At 38.4% G+C, this 20218-nt stretch overlaps 1 protein-coding gene across 1 annotated transcript in view; it reads right to left on the bottom strand.

Moving 5' to 3' along the window:
- The window catches only part of LOC124775643 (esterase FE4-like), a 38428-nt gene extending 32946 nt beyond the window's left edge, over positions 1-5482 (bottom strand). Inside the window, exons 1-2 of the mRNA XM_047250472.1 lie at positions 5315-5482; positions 4802-4936 (exon numbers count right to left, since the gene is read on the bottom strand). Coding sequence (XP_047106428.1) covers positions 4802-4936; positions 5315-5482 — 303 coding nt within the window. The remainder of the gene's footprint in view (positions 1-4801; positions 4937-5314) is intronic.
- Between the last annotated feature and the right edge of the window lie 14736 nt (positions 5483-20218).

Here is a 20218-nt window from a genome sequence, read left to right as displayed (position 1 = left end):
TTTGTTTGAAATATGTACTGTTGGGGCATATTGAATCAAGCTGTCCCGGGGCACAATGAGCCATGGTTCATTGTACCCCAGGGTGGTCCATTGTGCCCCAGGACTCTTTTAACTGTCCAATACAAGCACTCTGTACTTTATTTCCTTAGCAAGGGTAAAAATATATGTGTAGGTATTTAAGGCTTGTGGATGTGCCTGGTGAATCTGAGTACAACTTTGAAGACTTGGACAAATTACCAGAACCAGATGATTTTGTTTTGACCAAATTTGAACTGGAAAACAAAACACAGGTTTACTATGTGGGGAAGATTTTGAAACTGAAGGATCACGCAGGAGAATATCAGGTATCATTTTTGAGAAAAAGTGAAAAAATGGGAGGGAAGTTTTATTTTCCTCAGGTAAAGGATGAAGCTTTTGTTCCAGCTAGCAACATACTTTATATGCTCCTATGATCTGCTACTGATGGTGTGAGATCAAGACAAAAATCATATTAAAATCTGGAATCAGCTTTGAGTCCATTGATGTTCGTTAATTCCAAAATAATGTACATGATTGTGTGCCTACAGATTTAATTATATGATTCACATGTGGAATATATGTAAACATTATGTTTAAAGTACATTTACACTTACTTTCTATGCTAAATAGGTTCTTTCAATGAACCTGTTTAAAGTGGTTCATTGTACCCCACATGTGGGGCACAATGAACCATTTACCAAATTTTCTTCAAAGGTGTGCAGCTAAAAGGCAATTAATGACAATGCAGTCATAAAAGGCCATTTGATACTTGAAGGATTAAACTGTAACATCTGTAAATGTCTACTCTGTAATAAAATTATTAGATGAGTAACACGGGGAAATATTTTTTATGGTTCAATGTGCCACACTCTCCCCTACACATTCTTTTAGCAGGGAAAGTCTCAAGTTAAGCCAAGACATCATGGCATAGGATTTGCTGTTAAAAACACCCTCCTGGACTGTATTGTGCCACCATCCAGTGGAACAGAGTGAATTATTGCTTTAAAAATATGCTCCTCAAGCAGGACTGCCAACATCCTAAATGTGTACGCTCCCACCTTATCATCCAGCATGGAAGAGAAGGATCTGTTTTATGAATAACTCAGTGACAGAATAGCTAATGTACTTAGCAGCAAGACACTGTATATTCTAGGGGACTTTAATACTAGAGTTGGATCAGATAATGACATATGGCCGAATTGCCTGGAAAATCATGGGGTGGGAAAAATGAATGAAAATGGCCAAAGACTGCTTGAAGTTTGCTGCTTTTATGGACTCTGCATTACAAACACATATTTCCACCTTAAGGATCAGCACAAGGTGTCCTGAAGATACCTGCACTCTCATCACTGACATCAACTTGACTTAGTCATAGCTAGGCGTACTGGTCTCAAAAATGTGCTACTGACACGAAATTATCATACTGCTGATTGCAACACTGACCACACCCTGGTGGCATGCACATTGAGGCTCACTCCTAAGAGGTATCACCATGCTAAACCAAGAGGTCATCCCCGTATCAACACAGATCATGCTCATGAGACACAAAGAAAGCAGAATTTTGCCAGTAATTCTGAAATTGCTTTCCCAGGAAACGTCCAAGCAGAAAGGAATGTTGATAAGAAATGGGCAAAACTCTTGGGTGCAATCAACAACTCACCAGTATTGGCCTATGGAATAAAAGGAAAAAGAAATGACTGGTACGAGCAAAATTTGGAAGAAATGGAACCAGTCACTGAGGCTAAATGGAAAGCCCTGCTTGCTTACAAAAGAAACCCAAATGAAAGAACTTGAGATGACCTAAAAAAAAAGCAAAGAACAGTGCACAGAAAACATCCAGGAGATGCACAAATAATTACTGGCTGAATTTATGTGCAGGTATACAGAAAGTGGCCGATTCTGGGGATGCTAAGGCTATTTACGATGGTATTAAGAAAGCAATTGGACCAACTGTCAGAGAAACAGCTCCTCTGAAGTCCAAGATTGGTGAAGTCATTACTGATGAAGGCAAACAAATGGAAAGCTGGGTTGAACACTACCTCGAGTTGTACGCAGCAGAGAATGAAGTTAGCAAGGATGCGTGTGACTCCATCAAACAAATGCCAGTTATGGAAGAGCTAAATGCAATGCCTACTACGGAAAAACTCAGTAGAGAAATAGTTTCTCTTGCTAACGGAAAGGCCCCAGGTGAAGATGGGATCCCTGCAGAGGGTATTAAGTATAACAAGTCTGTTGTTCTCAAGCATTTATATTCACTTATCACAACCAGCTGTGAAGAAGGTTATGCCATGAAGAGTATGCAGCATTTGAGGATAGTTACTCTATATAAACAGAAAGGGAACAGAAGTGACTGTAACAATTACCAAGGCATTTCATTACTAAGTGTAGCCGGGAAAGCTTATGCAAGAGTCATCCTAATGCGATTACAAATCTTAGCTTCCAGAATCTACCCAGAATCTCAGTGTGGCTTCAGGCCTGGCCGATCAACCGTAGATATGATCTTCTCCTTAAGCCAGCTACAAGAGAAATGTCATGAGCAGCAGAGGCCACTTTATATTGCGTTTGATTTAGTGAGCACAAATGGGCTTTTCAAACTGTTGCAGAAGATTGGATGCCCACCTAAACTACTACAAATAATTGTCTCTTTCCATGAGAAACCACAAGCAACAATCTGCTTCAGCGGTAAAACATCAGAAGCATTCCCCGTTAATAGTGGTGTGAAACAGGGGTGTGTGTTAGCTCCTACACTATTTGGGATTTTCTTTCCCCTTCTGCTCAGATTTGCCTTTGAAGACTGTGAGGAGGGAATGTATCTGCATACGAGGTCTGATGGAAATCTTTCCAACATTGCTCGCCTCAAGGCCAAGACCAAAGTAAATACAATTGTTATCCATGAGCTGTTATATGCGGACAATGCAGATCTAGTAGCGAACACATAAGATGAGCTGCAGTATATAATTAACAAATTATCACATGCCTGTGAAAAATTTGGTCTACTCATCAGCCTTCAAAAGACTAAGATCATGGCGCAGAGCACAACAAACCTTCCATCCATCAGCATTGATGGCAATCCTCTCCAGGTAGTTGATGACTTTACCTACTTGGGATCCACAATATGTAGCAACTTGTCCATGGACACTGAAATTACTAACAGAATCACAAAGGCATCATCTGTCATGGCTAGATTGAAAAACAGAGTATGGAACAACGGACTGCTTACCACAAAACTAAATTAAAAGTCTGCAATGCTTGTGTTATAAGCACCCTGCTCTATTGTTGTGAGACGTGGACAACTCTTTGTAAGCACAAATCTTGACTCAACAGCTTCCATCTCCGCTGTCTCCGGAAGATCCTTCAGATCTCTTGGAGAGATAGAGTACCCAACACAGAAGTCTTTCATCATGCAAGCACAACCAAGGGTGTGAGGCCAGTGGGATGATCGCATCTTCATTTCAAGGATGTCTGCAAGAGAGACCTGACCAAGACCAGAATCAATCCAAGTTGCTGGAAAAGCATTGCAGATGATAGTGTCAAATGGGGAGTAACTGTGCGAAAAAGCCTTCACAAATGTCTACTTGTGTCTGGATATATGCGGATGGATATGTGTGTTTGGGCGAGTGTATACCTGTCCTTTTTTCCCCCTAAGGTAAGTCTTTCCGCTCCCAGGATTGGAATGACTCCTTACCCTCTCTCTTAAAACCTACATCCTTTCATCTTCCCCTCTTCTTCCCTCTTTCCTGATGAAGCGATTGTGGGTTGCGAAAGCTTGAATTTTGTGTGTGTGTGTTTGTGTTTGTTTGTGTGTGTATCAACATACCAACGCTTTCGTTTGGTAAGTTACATCATCTTTGTTTTTAGATATATTTGTCCCACGTTGAATGTTTCCCTCTATTATATTCAAAATATTACGTGGTATAAATATAGCAGTGTTGTATCCTACTAGCTTATAACTGCCTCTACACCCATATCTATGCATAACAGTAAGCCTTAATTTATCAGCATTATTTGGTAATACCCAGTTATAAGGTAAATAATTAATGTTCTCATGAATACCACAGGGTACATACTATTTGATTTAACATTAAATCACTACCCCTACTTCCACCTTCTCACTGCCCTCCATCACCCTCCACCCCCCCCCTCCCGCACCTCTCCTCCCTTGACTGCACCTATCTACCCTACCATCTTTCCCCCTCACCCCTGTACTCTCCAACAAGCAACACTTTAGCGTCCTGCAGCCCTACCCAGTTTTCCTTCCCTACCCCACCTCACCCTCCTCCTTACCCCCCCCCCCCCCCCCCCACTGATGACCTTGCTGTTTAGTGCCCTCCACCATAAATCCTCATCATCATCCTTACCCCCATCATGGCTGGCTCTCCCATCATGTGCTGCTACTCTGCTATTCACAGTCTGGCTTCAACAGCCAGAGACTGTGGTCATGTGTGTGTGTGTGTGAGTTGCATTTGCGTGTGTGTGTGTGTGTATTTGACAAAGGTCTTGTTGGCCAAAAGCTCACTTTCTGACAGTTTTTTTTGTTATGCCTCTCTGTAACTCAGCATATCCGCTATATGATGAGTATCAACTATCATTTTCATAATATTGTTAGTATATGAACTATTACCTTTAATCTGTATATTGTTTATGACTGTCAACACTTCTCCTTCAGGCAATGCCTATGGTTTTACATGTAAGCGTTTGAAATATACTCACTATCATATACACTCTGTTATTGAGTTTTAGGATAACTGAAAAATAAAGAAAATTAAGTTAGTTGTGTAATTACCTCTGGGGTAAAGACATTTAGGTAGAGACAGTCCTCAACTCCTTCTATGGTTCCATCACCAAGCCTCTGTATGCACCTCTCAGGATATGATAAAGCATCCTTTGTGTCATTCCAAGGAGACAGGGGCACTGGAGGCTGGAAATTGCAATAAAATGACAAACATGAGAATAAAGTCTCATCACTAATTTTATAAAAACACTTATTTTTAATTGCTTTTAAAGATAAATAATTAATTAGGCACAGCAGCAAAGACTTCTGTCACTTTGTAACAGACCAATGTGGCTCTATACTACTAGTTTTTAGGTCACTCCTAATGCTAATATTATTTTATCCTTTTCTGATCTGTTTTTGTTAATAATAAATATACAATAGTTGCACAGAATAACCAGTTTCTTATACAAGCAGGATTTCATTAAAATTTATTATTCATTGTATAATGTTCAGTCTGTTTAAGACAATAATATAGTCTGTTGACATAGAGGTATTTTCTTTAAGGAAATTTTCATGATTTACTGTGTCATGGCTTTCCAGTATGATTAACTTTGCTAAATGTCTTGGCCATTCAGTTTCATTAGTGTGATTGAACACTTGAGACTGGGCAGAGCCAGAGAATATGGAGGCAGACTTGGAAGAGTAAATACACCTATGGGTATGGTTCTGGCAATGAAACCATACATACATCACGCTTGTACATCTGGCCACTAAATCACAAAAGTTGTACCATATTTTACAGACTATAAGATGCTAAAGACTATAAGATGAACCTTAATTTTAAGCAGTTTTTTTTATATAGCGTTTTCACCATTTTTATTATTAGATTGCAAAACCAGACTAAAAAAAATTCTTAGTTTATAAAACTGAACTGATATTTAAAATAGCTGAAAATCATCATCTGAAGTTTCTTCTTCTTAGTCTTTGTCATCATCATTGTCCTCATCATGCATAAGATGGTCTCCACTACCCTCAAGAGTGTTACTTATGCCACACTTCTTGAAAGATTTAAAAATAATGACTTCTCTCTCTCTAGTCCATGACTGTTTTATCCACTGACACACTTGTCTGGTTGTGGGTCGTTTTATAACTCCCTTTGGCATGAATTCGTGTTGTGTTTCATCCATCATTCATTTGTTCCAGTTTTCTCATACATACATCTTAAATGGTTTATTTATAGAGACATTGCCGCACGGGGTAGCCGCGTGGTCTAAGGCATCTCGTCACGGTCCTTGCAGCTGCCCCCATCGGACGTTCAAGTCTTCCCTCGGGCATGGGTGTTTGTGTCATCCTTAGCGTAAGTTGGTTTAAGTTAGATTAAGGGTGGGACTAATGACCTCAGCAGTTTGGTCCCAAAAGACCTTACCACGAATTTTCAATTATCAGACATCAAGAGGTTGCAAATGCAAAATAAGCCCTCCCAGAATAACAGCAAGTTCTGTATTTCCTTGTCTCAATTTCTCTTTCATATGATTTTCCAAATGACTACTAAACTGATCTAACACAAGAAGAGAATTGTTTTTCAGTAAGGCACCTCTCCTTCTCTCCCACACTCTATTAATCCATAATTTCATATCAGACTTGCCCATTGCCCCATAGTCATGTACGGAAATAACAATACTAGGTGTTTTTTCAGAATATTTTGGCATTATTTTGTGCTTGGCAATGGTCATTGGATTAAGTTTAGTACCATCAGCACAATTGAAAGGACAACAGTGAAGTGCATTTTTGCTTGTTGATTTGTTTTCTTAGTTATAGTTTTAGCATCTTTCATGGCAACAGTTCTGTTACCCGGCACATCAAATTTCAGAGGAGTTTCATCTGTATGCATTATATAGCTTAGTTCCATACTGGTTTTCTTTTAGTGTTGAACAATAAAGTGATGGAAAGATAGTATTTTTTCTTTGTACTCTTGAAACATTTTCTGAGATATTTTGATTTTGGTTCACTTCAAAGTCCATGATGCTTCATAAACCTGCACCATCAACAAACTCCATCCTTAAAGTCTGTTAAGTTCCACTGTAGGAATAGCCTGTGGGCATGTATTCGAATCATTTCTGTATTGATTCCAGTACCATTTTGACTGTGTTCTTGACTCCACTTCAATATGTCGTCTTCTAGTTTTGGCCATTTTGCATTCAGTCCTCTATTTGCACATTTAGTCTTTCACATTTTTTTCGGTTCTTCTTTACTAGCCTGGCAGTTGGGAATGGTTTCTTCAGTTGGTGGAGGGCTGAAATGCCACTTACCTGCCCTGTTTCCATGTTCTTCTGTATATCCTATTACTTTCAATTTGTAACCCTCATCATACGAATACCTTTCTTTTTTTCCATTACAAAACTAGCTATTAACGAAAATATTATACTATTACTGATAACACAAATCACTTTCAATTCCAGTTCAGTGTCAACATAGATTGCATCATAGGCTAGACAGTGTTCTGGGTTCATGATGGTGAGGAGGGATGGAGGCAGTGCAAGTGTGCTGGTGAATCCCTGCAACTCATATTCATCACATCGGTGCACTGCTGCTGCCAGTTGAATTTAATGTTGCCAGAAAGCAATAGATTTCCTGTGGCATAAAATACATGGCCATTTTTAAGACTGGTGGAATATTAAATCAAACACAGGACATTCTTATATTAATTTTGAGTATAAGACACGCCTGAATTTTAGAGGCAATTTTTCACAGAAAAAAGTGTCTTATAGTCTGTAAAATATGGTAGTAAGCCACCTGGGTTTGGACACTTCTGTAACTACTGTGAAAGGTTTCCAGAATTTGGAAAACCAATCAGAGAAAGAAGCAAGTAAGTTACAAGATACCTGGACACAAAACTAGTAGTCAATGGCAGGCTATAAATAGGTATCATAGAGAATAAGTGGCAGTAATTCACAATATGTATCTGTCACTGTGACAGTTAGTTAACCATGAGGTGCCACTGTAGTACAGTTGGAGATGGGAGGTGTACCAAGATGCCTGAAGAACAACAGTACAGACTTGATGCCCCAGAACTGAGAGTCACAGAAAACTAAGCATCCTACAAAGAAATCTGTATCCCATTTCAGTGTGCAGCTGAGTTATGAAGAAGATTACTGGATGCACTAGGTGGGTGTCTTCATCTGTGTGTCACATAACAGTAAGCAGATCAAGAGCATTCTGCACTTGTCTCTATTAGTGATCTAATACAAGTGGTTGTGTAAAGAATTAAAATGAGTCGTGGAATACTATACATCTCTGGCAAAGCTGAATAGTTAAGCAAACAGAGTGAGGTATATGTATTCCTTATAGATAAGCAGAATGAGTCATGGGAAGCACTTGTGTCTGCTAGCTAGGAACCAATGTTGTTAAAGTAATTTGAAGAATTTGCTATGACAAAATTGCTCCTGAGGGAGCTAGGTAAATGAGCCATAAAGGCAAAGACACATAAGACATCCCTCCCAGAAGCCAAATATTTGACTCAAAGATAATTGTTTAAATATATCCTACTCTGTTAATACCCCTTCCATACTCTTCAGCTTCCCTAAGTAACTGAGGAAGGCATTTCTTCCTTTTCACTTCCTATGATGTTACAAAGGAGCCAGCACACCATGAATTCTTACTCAACTCCTGTCAGCAACTAACAGGGATGCAACAGCTATACATGTTAACAGTGTGAATGTAAGTGTTCAAGGTTGCTAAAATTGATTTGTTTCAAAAATGTTGCTGATCATTTGAAAGCCCTCATGCTAGTATTTTTAAGAAATATTTTACTTTTTCCCAAAACTTCATTGTTTCAAAAGTTACTTACACAAAATTGTCATGTTCTAGAATGTTAAAAACTTAAAATATGATTAGTCCCCAAATTCAGTACCATAGTTCTGTAGTCCTTATTTTCCTGTTTTCATTAATGTCTACTTTCATTAAAAACTTGTTAGTGTGTTAATTATTCCAATTAGAAAATTTCACTTTCTGGAAACTTTTTAGTGAACTTTGGGACTTCCCTATCACAATGAATTCCTCTCCCATCAAACAGTACTTACAATTTTGCTATTTTCTAGTTATGCTGCTATTATACAAACAAACACACTGAACTGCCTATCTATCTTTGTCTCTCTTAATTTTCATTTTTTTTCTTTTTGTGTATGGTGATCCACAAAACTACCATCCAGTATCATTATAATCAATTTTTTTGCAGAATCTTATGACAGGTGACTACAGTGTTATAAACACGAAGTCAAATAGGGGTAATGCAGGAGTAGGTTTAATAATGAATAGGAAAATAGGAATGCGGGTAAGCTACTACAAACAGCATAGTGAACGCATTATTGTGGCCAAGATAGACACGAAGCCCATGCCTACTACAGTAGTACAAGTTTATATGCCAACTAGCTCTGCAGATGACGAAGAAATTGAAGAAATGTATGATGAGATAAAAGAAATTATTCAGATAGTGAAGGGAGACGAAAATTTAATAGTCATGGGTGACTGGAATTCGAGTGTAGGAAAAGGGAGAGAAGGAAACGTAGTAGGTGAATATGGATTGGGGCTAAGAAATGAAAGAGGAAGCCACCTGGTAGAATTTTGCACAGAGCACAACTTAATCATAGCTAACACTTGGTTTAAGAATCATGATAGAAGGTTGTATACATGGAAGAACCCTGGAGATACTAAAAGGTATCAGATAGATTATATAATGGTAAGACAGAGATTTAGGAACCAGGTTTTAAATTGTAAGACATTTCCAGGGGCAGATGTGGACTCTGACCACAATCTATTGTTTATGACCTGTAGATTAAAACTGAAGAAACTGCAAAAAGGTGGGAATTTAAGGAGATGGGACCTGGATAAACTGAAAGAACCAGAGGTTGTACAGATTTTCAGGGAGAGCATAAGGGAAAAATTGACAGGAATGGGGGAAAGAAATACAGTAGAAGAAGAATGGGTAGCTTTGAGGGATGAAGTAGTGAAGGCAGCAGAGGATCAAGTAGGTAAAAAGACGAGGGCTAGTAGAAATCCTTGGGAAACAGAAGAAATATTGAATTTAATTGATGAAAGGAGAAAATATAAAAATGCAGTAAATGAAGCAGGCAAAAAGGAGTACAAACGTCTCAAAAATGAGGTCGATAGGAAGTGCAAAATGCCTAAGCAGCGATGGCTAGAGGACAAATGTAAGGATGTAGAGGCTTATCTCACTAGGGGTAAGATAGATACTGCCTACAGGAAAATTAAAGAGACCTATGGAGGTAAGAGAACCACTTGTATGAACATCAAGAGCTCAGATGGAAACCCAGTTCTAAGCAAAGAAGGGAAAGCAGAAAGGTGGAAGGAGTATATAGAGGGTCTATACAAGGGCGATGCACTTGAGGACAATATTATGGAAATGGAAGAGGATGTAGATGAAGATGAAATGGGAGATACAATACTGCGTGAAGAGTTTGACAGAGCACTGAAAGACCTGAGTCGAAACAAGGCCCCCGGAGTAGACAACATTCCATTGGAACTACTGACGGCCTTGGGTGAGCCAGTCCTGACAAAACTCTACCACCTGGTGAGCAAGATGTATGAAACAGGCGAAATACCCTCAGACTTCAAGAAGAATATAATAATTCCAATCCCAAAGAAAGCAGGTGTTGACAGATGTGAAAATTACCGAACAATCAGTTTAATAAGTCACAGCTGCAAAATACTAACTCGAATTCTTTACAGACGAATGGAAAAACTAGTAGAAGCCCACCTTGGGGAAGATCAGTTTGGATTCCATAGAAATACTGGAACACGTGAGGCAATACTGTCCTTACGACTTATCTTAGAAGAAAGATTAAGGAAAGGCAAACCTACGTTTCTAGCATTTGTAGACTTAGAGAAAGCTTTTGACAATGTTGACTGGAATACTCTCTTTCAAATTCTAAAGGTGGCAGGGGTAAAATACAGGGAGCGAAAGGCTATTTACAATTTGTACAAAAACCAGATGGCAGTTATAAGACTCGAGGGACAAGAAAGGGAAGCAGTGGTTGGGAAGGGAGTAAGACAGGGTTGTAGCCTCTCCCCAATGTTATTCAATCTGTATATTGAGCAAGCAGTAAAGGAAACAAAAGAAAAATTCGGAGTAGGAATTAAAATCCATGGAGAAGAAATAAAAACTTTGAGGTTCGCCGATGACATTGTAATTCTGTCAGAGACAGCAAAGGACTTGGAAGAGCAGTTGAACGGAATGGATGGTGTCTTGAAGGGAGGATATAAGATGAACATCAACAAAAGCAAAACGAGGATAATGGAATGTAGTCGAATAAAGTCGGGTAATGCTGAGGGTATTAGATTAGGAAATGAGACACTTAAAGTAGTAAAGGAGTTTTGCTATTTGGGGAGCAAAATAACTGATGATGGTCGAAGTAGAGAGGATATCAAATGTAGACTGGCAATGGCAAGGAAAGCATTTCTGAAGAAGAGAAATTTGTTAACATCGAGTATAGATTTAAGTGTCAGGAAGTCATTTCTGAAAGTATTTGTATGGAGTGTAGCCATGTATGGAAGTGAAACATGGACAATAAATAGTTTGGACAAGAAGAGAATAGAAGCTTTCGAAATGTGGTGCTACAGAAGAATGCTGAAGATTAGATGGGTAGATCACATAACTAATGAGGAAGTATTGAACAGGATTGGGGAGAGGAGAAGTTTGTGGCACAACTTGACCAGAAGAAGGGATCGGTTGGTAGGACATGTTCTGAGGCATCAAGGGATCACCAATTTAGTATTGGAGGGCAGGGTGGAGGGTAAAAATCGTAGGGGGAGACCAAGAGATGAATACACTAAGCAGATTCAGAAGGATGTGGGCTGCAGTAGGTACTGTGAGATGAAGAAGCTTGCACAGGATAGAGTAGCATGGAGAGCTGCATCAAACCAGTCTCAGGACTGAAGACCACAACAACATGACATAGTCTTAGCTAAAATGTAATGAGTTGTCTTGTACTTAACGACTTTCCTTTATAACAATCGACATGGATTCACTGATCATGTGAAAGCCAATCACACTTTCCTCAAATACTCACTAGGAAGTCAATATATTGCAGTAATTCTTGTTCCAAAAAGAATTTCATTCGGTACAATATCAATATCTGTTATAGAAATTATGATTCTATTGGTTGCCAAGAAAAATTTATGAAAGAAAATTTATGACTGGATTCATAATTCTTTGATATGGAGGACTCAGCATTTCATTTTGTATAGAGAGTCACTGACAGATGAAGAAGTAACTTCAGGTGTGCCCCAGGAAAACATGTTAGGACACTTGCTCATCATGTTATATGGGGTGATTGTAATTTAAGTTAAACTTTCAAAATGTTGTAGAAATACCACCACTGGTCAGAACATTTAGTGCATGGAGAATTGCTCAAACATTGGACATACATGTGAACATGGTGCATAAAATCCTATGAAACATCCGTCTTTGCTATCCATTAAAAACTAACGATGTACGTAAGTTGCTTCCCATTGACCTGCCAGCAAGAGAGACCTTTGCTTTAGAATTTCTTGCTCACTTGGAAGTGGACAATGATTGGCTGTGGAAGATTTTGTGGACAGATGAAGCCAACTTCCACCTGACAGGATATGTCAACACACAGAATTGTCAAATTGGACAATGGAAAATCCACAAGCAAATAAGCCAGTGCCACTTCTTTCTGAAAAGGTCACTGTGTGGTGCAGGTCTACAGCATCATTTATCATAGGGCAATATTTTTTCGAAGAGACAGGTGCTTTCAGTCATGTTACCTGTGCCATCACTGGTAAGCACTATGAGTGTCTTTTGCACACCCACATCATTCCATCTGTCCAACAGCATGGACGGGATCATTTTTATGCAAGATGGTGCACCTCTGCAGATTGCAAATCCAGTTAAGCAGCTGCTGAAGTGCCATTTTGGAAATGCTAGAATTATCAGCTGCCAATTCCATACAGCCTGAGCATCCTGATCAGCTGATCTTAATCCGTGTGACTTCTGGCTGTGGGGCTATCTGAAATATTTTATGTTCAGTGTTCTGACTGCAAACTAAACTGCATTGAATGCATGCATTGTGCAATACATTCTGAATGTGACCCTGGAAACACTTCAATCTGTTGTAAAACATGCTGCTTCTCGATTTCAACTTGTTGCAGAAAACATTGGAACAAATTTTGCACCAGCCTCATGGAAATTAATAATCCAGTTTGATTTTGATTGATGCTTTTTATGCAGCTTTTAGACTCAGGCAACTAAAACCCAATGTGATTGATGATTTTTATGCAGTTTATGGCCTCACAACAATTAAAAACTAGTGTGAGTGATGATTTTTATTGGTTTTTGGCTTCAAGACAATTAGAAACCTATTTTTCCTATCTGATGTGATTTGACATTGCCATGGTGGATGGGCTTACATAACTAACAGTGTCACACCTGTAAACCCATGCACACTGAGTAGTACAGTTTGTTTGACATCAAATACACACCTTAGGCATTGTTGTATGATTTATTTTTCATTTGTAACCAACCACTATTAAATTATGATGCTTACAGCACAATCTGTTGCTACATTTTGTAACTATTTATTTTTCTTCTGCCACGTTTTCCCCCTTCTCTGATATTCTTTGATATGGGGGGACACAGCATTTCATCTTGTATAGAGAGTCATTGACAGATGTAGAAGTAACTTCAGGTGTTCCCCAGGAAAACCTATTAGGCACTTGCTCATCATGTTATATGGGATGATTATAATTAAAGTTAAACTTTCAAAACACTGTAGAAATACCACCACCAATTTGATGTCACTCTGACCAGTGGTGTTATCTCTACAGAGGTTTGAAAGTTTAATTACAATCACCCTGTGTATGAATGACCTTGCAGAAAATGTTAATAGTAACCTCAGATGTTTCACACTGACATGAACTAAGCATATGACATTATCATCTGGGAGACTAAATATGGGTTTTTTCAGTCACTTGGTGCAAGTCTGTCAATTTGACACTATTTTAGTGACTTTCACATTCAGTGTTTTTTTTTACAGCTGATGCAATAATGTGTAATGAAACAATGTCTGGAAAAAGCTGCACAAATAGTCAGTCAGCTCTTGATGAGTTTTCTAAATGATAATGAGTTTTCTAAATGATATGAAAATTAGCAGCTTGTTTTAAATATTTGGATTGTAAAATTGTACACCTCACAAAAAGAAAAAAAAGATAATATGCTAAAACTACAATATAAATGAGCCATTGCTGAAATTGGTCAACTCATACAAATATTTAGGTGTAACAGTAGGTAGGAATATGAAATGAAATGATGAAAAAGGCTTAGTTATATATAAAGCAAGTGGCAGCCATTGGTTCATTGGTAGAATACTAGGGAAATGCATTTAGTCTGCAAAGGATTCTTCTCTTGCTCTCAGAATATTAGATAACAGAATAGTCTATAGGTGTTTACTTCTAGTTTAAAGTGTTCAGCGGGCACAATACTGTGGTGACCAGAAGTGTAGCCTTCATCAGGTGTTCTGACTAACTGATCTCCTGGAGTGTTTGGCTAATTTATGGCTCCTCACTAGGATGATCCAGATGTGTTTGGTACATGAGGATGCATGCTAATGGGTGAAGAAGTGACTGCATTGGTGTTTGTGGCTGTCAACACCCAGCAATTGCCCTAGCTGAGGCAGTACTCCACACAACCTGCTCACCAAACCTTTCCAAGACCATAGTCATTATCTCCGGTATGTATTTCAATCATTTCTCTAGCAATGCTCTCCCTGTATTTCAACATTCTGTGCAAAAAATGGACCCATTTGCATTCCATCACATGAGTCTTAGAAAAACAGTGCTATGTGTTCTCTGAGTTGTTAGGATACATTTGTCAAGTGTGTTCCTGGTCTTCTCAGTGACAATCTTTGATGGTGTTTGCTGTTTGTCCAATATGTCTTGCCATACTGACATGCAATCTGGTATATCATGGACTTCTGTAAACTGAGGTCATCCTTGACACTCCCCAAAAATGATGCTTTGTTGTATGGGTGGAAGACAGTTTGTACCTGGCGATTTTTCAGTATGTACTTGATTTTTCCTGACTGCCTGCTGGTGTATGGTATAAAGGCTGCAGCTGCCTCTTTCCCCATGACCAAGTCCACCTCTATAGATTGTAATGTTGTGGTGGGGTGTAGAGCACACCTAATTCACCATTCTGAGGCACCATTTTTCTGGAACATAGTTCTGAGATATTTCAGTTTTCATGGGAGGCTCTGCATATGAGACAGTGCACACCCTGAGTACCAGTATTTGGTGCACCCCAGTCCTCTGCATAGGATGGTGGCAGCTGTCTGGGTACAAATACAGGTCAGTGTGTGTTTTCATCCTGAGTGCCATCTGCTCTTCTCTTGATCACGACATCCAGGAGTGGTAGTTTTCCCTCTGCCTCAGTCTCCACAGTGGATCTGAATTTGTGATGTATGGAGTTTTGGTATGTGTGGAAGTCAAGGAGTTGTTTTTCCATGGGACCAAAAGATGGATTTTGGGACATAGCAAGTTAGAATTATTCCATCTGTTATGGCTTCAACTCCTGACAATAACCAGATTTCTTTTCTATCTAATCTTTCTCCTATCTGGAAATAGTTACTTACATAATTTACATGTGATATGTGCATAAATACTACAAAATGTTATCTATGCTGAGTTTCATTTGTAGTCATTGTTTGGGTTATTAATTTTAATGCATTGATTTTTTAATGTATGTAGTTTCCATGAAAATGTTATTTCAATAGATATAAATAATTATACTTTTAACTGCAGTATGACTTAGCAAATATCATGTGAGCTAATACATATTTATGGGCTTAAGGGGACCACTCATTATAAAAATTGGATTTCCGTCTTTTCAGTAACATAGTTGAAATTCTGTGAAACCAATTAACTTACCAGATAGTTAACAGCAATGTTCAGAAGCAGTTACATTTTCAGATGTGTATGCAGATTTTTGCCTCTGTGCTTGTTAGATATCAATCTTTTCTGTTATACTTTCATTGATATAATTTTTATGCAGAAGGAGGCATACTTCATCAGTTGATTAAGTCATTAATTATGGTTTCTGCATAATTGCTTGTCCTTCTAAATATGGTATTCTCAAAGTGGATGCATAAAATAGTTTTATAAAATTTTCTAAATTTCTAGACCACAACATATTTCATAAACAAATTTATGGTGAATAATTGTAGTCCATAATGAGCAATAAAATATAACCTAGGAGGTTTGCAAATGGCTGTGAAGTTTCCAAAATAGCAGTTTGTTCATATGCCATTCTTAAAATAGTCGGACATCACCCAGAATAGCCAGTTCTGGTTGAGTGAATAAACAAACAACATCGGTGTTGAATTTGTCCATGTTAATCACTCATGTAAGAGCTATGTTCAATCTGTCCATGAAAATACATGTATCAGCAGCCACAAAAACTTCGTAATGTCAGTGCATAAGAACTTACAAGCTATTTCTTTAATTCAAGTGTTTGACTATTTCGACTAAACTGTGTTGAAGTTGGTAGGAGGGCCAGACCATTGTTGTTGTTGGAATGACTGATTGCTGAGTTTTAATTTTTGTTAAGGATGGGACTAAGTGAAATATTGCAGTGAATTTTTCTTTGATGAATTCCTGCAAGGTATTCCTGCAAATACCTTCTTCTTAAGTTTTTTAGGATGGGAAATCCAAATATGATACTTGAAAAACTGTATCACTCACCATTTCTTCACATTTTACACTTAAATTTATTAAATTAATATGTATTCTTTAGTAAAAAGAAATTAATTTCTTAGCACTCTGTACATACAGTTAAAATTACTCTTCTTTTAAAAATATTTTGAAATTACTTAAAATCTGGTACACTTAAAATTCCTGTTATTAATTGCACAATCTAACAATAATTTTTAAATTTATTCCTGGACTCATTTATAAAATAATGATATAATTTGGTAATGATTCTTCCTCTGTCGAGAAAGTTCGTAAACTCTTTTGCTTTGTAAGCTCTATGGAATATTGTGAATACCGCAGAATGTTACATAGTAGCGGAAATGCCTCTGATGGAAGTAGACAAATTTCTAATCATGTCAACAACAATGTGAATTCATGTTCTGAAGTGGAATTGTAAAGTCAATGTGATATAAAAAAAATGGGATAAAATAAAAAGCTATTCATAGGAACAGGCGAATCTCCATCAGTTATTCAGTTCAACAAAAACCCGCAGTGTTTTAAAAATTATAGCCCCAAGAATGTACCCCAGACAAGATTCAGATCCAAATACAATGAGATAATGAAGATAAGTAAGAAGTTTTTGTGTTGTATATTTTATGACTCTCAAAGCTTTGAAGATGTTGAAGTGTGGGAGAGTAAGATTTCATTATTCATGTTGCTTCTGCATAATGTTACATTGTTTGTATCAATACACATTTGTATTGCTATATGTTTTGAAATTTTGAACATTTGCAAGTGCAATGGTAAACTCATACTGTATGCTTAAATTTATTTATGCTCCTATAACATTGTTGAGAACAATAGGCCTGTCATTCAAAACACTACATGCAAAACAGGTTATTTTTAAGAATTTTTGGACCATCAAAAAACTACTTTTTTTAATATATTTTGTAAGTTATTAGTGTTTTGGATACATAATTTTGTAACAAATCAGTATTTGTGATTGACAGTTAGTGTCAAAGGACACATCATCCCAAATTTCATTCCATACCAGCACAAATAAACAAGTAGATATCTGAGAATTTTCATAATTTACCATTTTCCTGTGCAACTCAAGGTAATTTGACATTTGTGATTTAGTTACTTTAGCACAAACACTGACCAGCCAGAAGTACCCTTGATATAAACCCATCCAGGTGATAGCAGCATCATGTGGTGAGGAATGATTGCTAGTCAGACACCCACATGGTGCACATAGTGTCAGTGAGCATGCTGACCACGTGTAGAATGGGGAAGGTGTGTGATCTATCTGAGTTTGAGCAAGGGCAGATTGTGATGACCCAGAGGCTTGGCATGAGCATTTCAGAAACTGCACAACTTGTCACATGTTTGAGGAGTGCTGTGTTACATGTCTTCAACATGTGGCAAAAGCAAAGTGAAACTACAACCAGATCTCATGGGATTGGGCGGCCACCCCTCATTACAGATATCAGACATTATTGTCTGGGTAGACTGATAAAACAGGACAGGTGGTGAACTGTGGTGGAACTAACATCAGACTCTAATGGTGGAGAGAGTACAAACGTGTCTGAATGCACAGTGCACCAGATACTCCTAACGATGGGCCTCCGCACACAATGACCTATGCATTTGTCAATGTTAACACCGTGACACTGGCAACAGTGACTGAAATGATTGCATGACCATTGGAACTGGATGTTGGTGCAGTGGCAGAGCATTGCACAGACTGCTGATTTCTAGTACCTTCTTCATCATGCTGATGGGTGAGTGCAAATCTGTCATCATCTGGGGAACAACTCCTTAACACCTGTACAGCAGGATGGAGACAAGCTGGCAATGGCTCCATTATGCTCTGAGGAACATTCACATGGCCATCCATGGGTCCAGTGGAGTTCATGATGGCCAAGACAAGGAATATTGTACACTGGTTGCAGACCATGTTCACCCCATCATGACCATCATGATTCCTGATGGCAGTAGAATTTTTAAATAAGATAATGTGCCATGTCACACAGAATGGAGTTCAATGGAGTGGTTCAAGGAACACCGTGACGAGTTCCAACTGATGTGATCAGTGTATTGTAACTATTGTATTATGTTAAATGTAGTTTTTGCTTTCAAGAGAAGTACATATTATCTACATTCCTCATAAATTAACTTTATATTCGAATTTGTAAGTGATTAACCTCAAAAAGATTTAGGAAACCAAAATCGTTTTCTGTTGCCTTAATAGAAATGTTGCTTTGTGTAGTTGCTTCAATTCTTATACAGAATTAATAATTTTTTAACTTAACTGACTGAAAGATGATCATCAGTCTTATTTATTCACTGTCCTGTAAAACATTACACCAACGACAATGCAGCCCCACTGTGAACGCTATTCTTGAAGACAGTATGAGTTAGTTGATGTTTGTAAGCAGCTGGAAATCACCCTGATTACTGTCAAAGGATTGGTAGCTGCTGTGAATCAGAATGTTGGGAAACTTCCAAGAGTCATGCACTGTCACCTGAGGTACCAAAGGTACTTCAGCACTTACCCTCTCCTATCGATCTTGTCTCCTCTGCAAGATGTGTCACCACTCATCCCCTTAACCATAAGTGGCATGTCGGTGGTACATCTAGATGTGCTGCACAGGGTAGACAGAGACCAGCAAGTTTTGAGGTGCTGTTGTCCATTAAAACTGAGACAGAGTCAGAGGAATTAACTTCATTTTTTGGGAAACTGCCTTGTCCTGTGTTAAGAGAAGGCAAATCAAAAGGGTATGTGTTTATTCATTTTCAACAGTTCACACATATGGTAAATAAGGGTACTCCTTAGGGAAATGGCAGGAAAGGGCAGGAAAGAACATAAGATGCACTCGGGTTGTATGTCTGGGATTTCATTCACATGTTGAAGAGTCTGCACCAAGAGCCTTTGAGGGACCAGAGTGCAGACAACTGCAAATAGTGGCACATGTTGTAACAGACTACGCTTGCCGTCTGGGATCTGAGATCACACATGCATCATTCCAGTGATTGGCAGAGAAGACTGAGAAGATAAGCCTTGTGCACAGGATTTCAACAAAGCTTGCAATTTGCAGCATTGTCCTTAGAAATGATTGTTGCCCCCCTAGTTCTAAGTTGAGAGTGAGAACTGAACCAGAGATTTTGAAGGTTCTGTGACAATTTAAGCTGTGACTTCCTGGACTTGTGCCATGGGGTTAAGAACTGTAAGCTCCCATAATTGGGTCAGGTGTGCACTACATGTTAGAGAATGCTACCCAGGTAGCTGACTGTGTGTGGTGTGCACACAAGGGTGTTTTATATTATGTGACTCTCTATCCAGTCCAGGTAACATCAGCTGTAGGGGACCCAGACGTATAAGTTTAAGATTCCAAAGAATGCCCTCCACCCCCACCCCCCACCCCCTGGCAAGAGCATTAAAATCATAGTAGTAACTGTTACTGTTGACCACCAGACTTAACTCTTGATTTAACCAAGGACTCCACAGAAAATCTTTCAGTTTGTTTGTACATAATTTTCTCAGTCTTACTGAGATCACTGGTGGAGACTTTCATCATCCAACAATCAAATGGGAAAATTAAAGTTTTGTTAGTGCTGGTTATGACAAGACATCCTGTGAAACATTACTAAATGCCTTCTCTGAATACTACATAGAACAGTTCAAAACCCCACTCATGATGGAAATATATTATATCTAATGGCAGCAAATAGACCTGACCTCTCTGAGGATGTTCATGT

Source organism: Schistocerca piceifrons, chromosome 2 (genome assembly GCF_021461385.2).
Source record: "Schistocerca piceifrons isolate TAMUIC-IGC-003096 chromosome 2, iqSchPice1.1, whole genome shotgun sequence".
NCBI classification, from domain to species: Eukaryota; Metazoa; Arthropoda; class Insecta; order Orthoptera; family Acrididae; genus Schistocerca; species Schistocerca piceifrons.
Note: the sequence above shows the minus strand (reverse complement) of the source record. Positions and strands in the feature narration are given on the sequence as shown.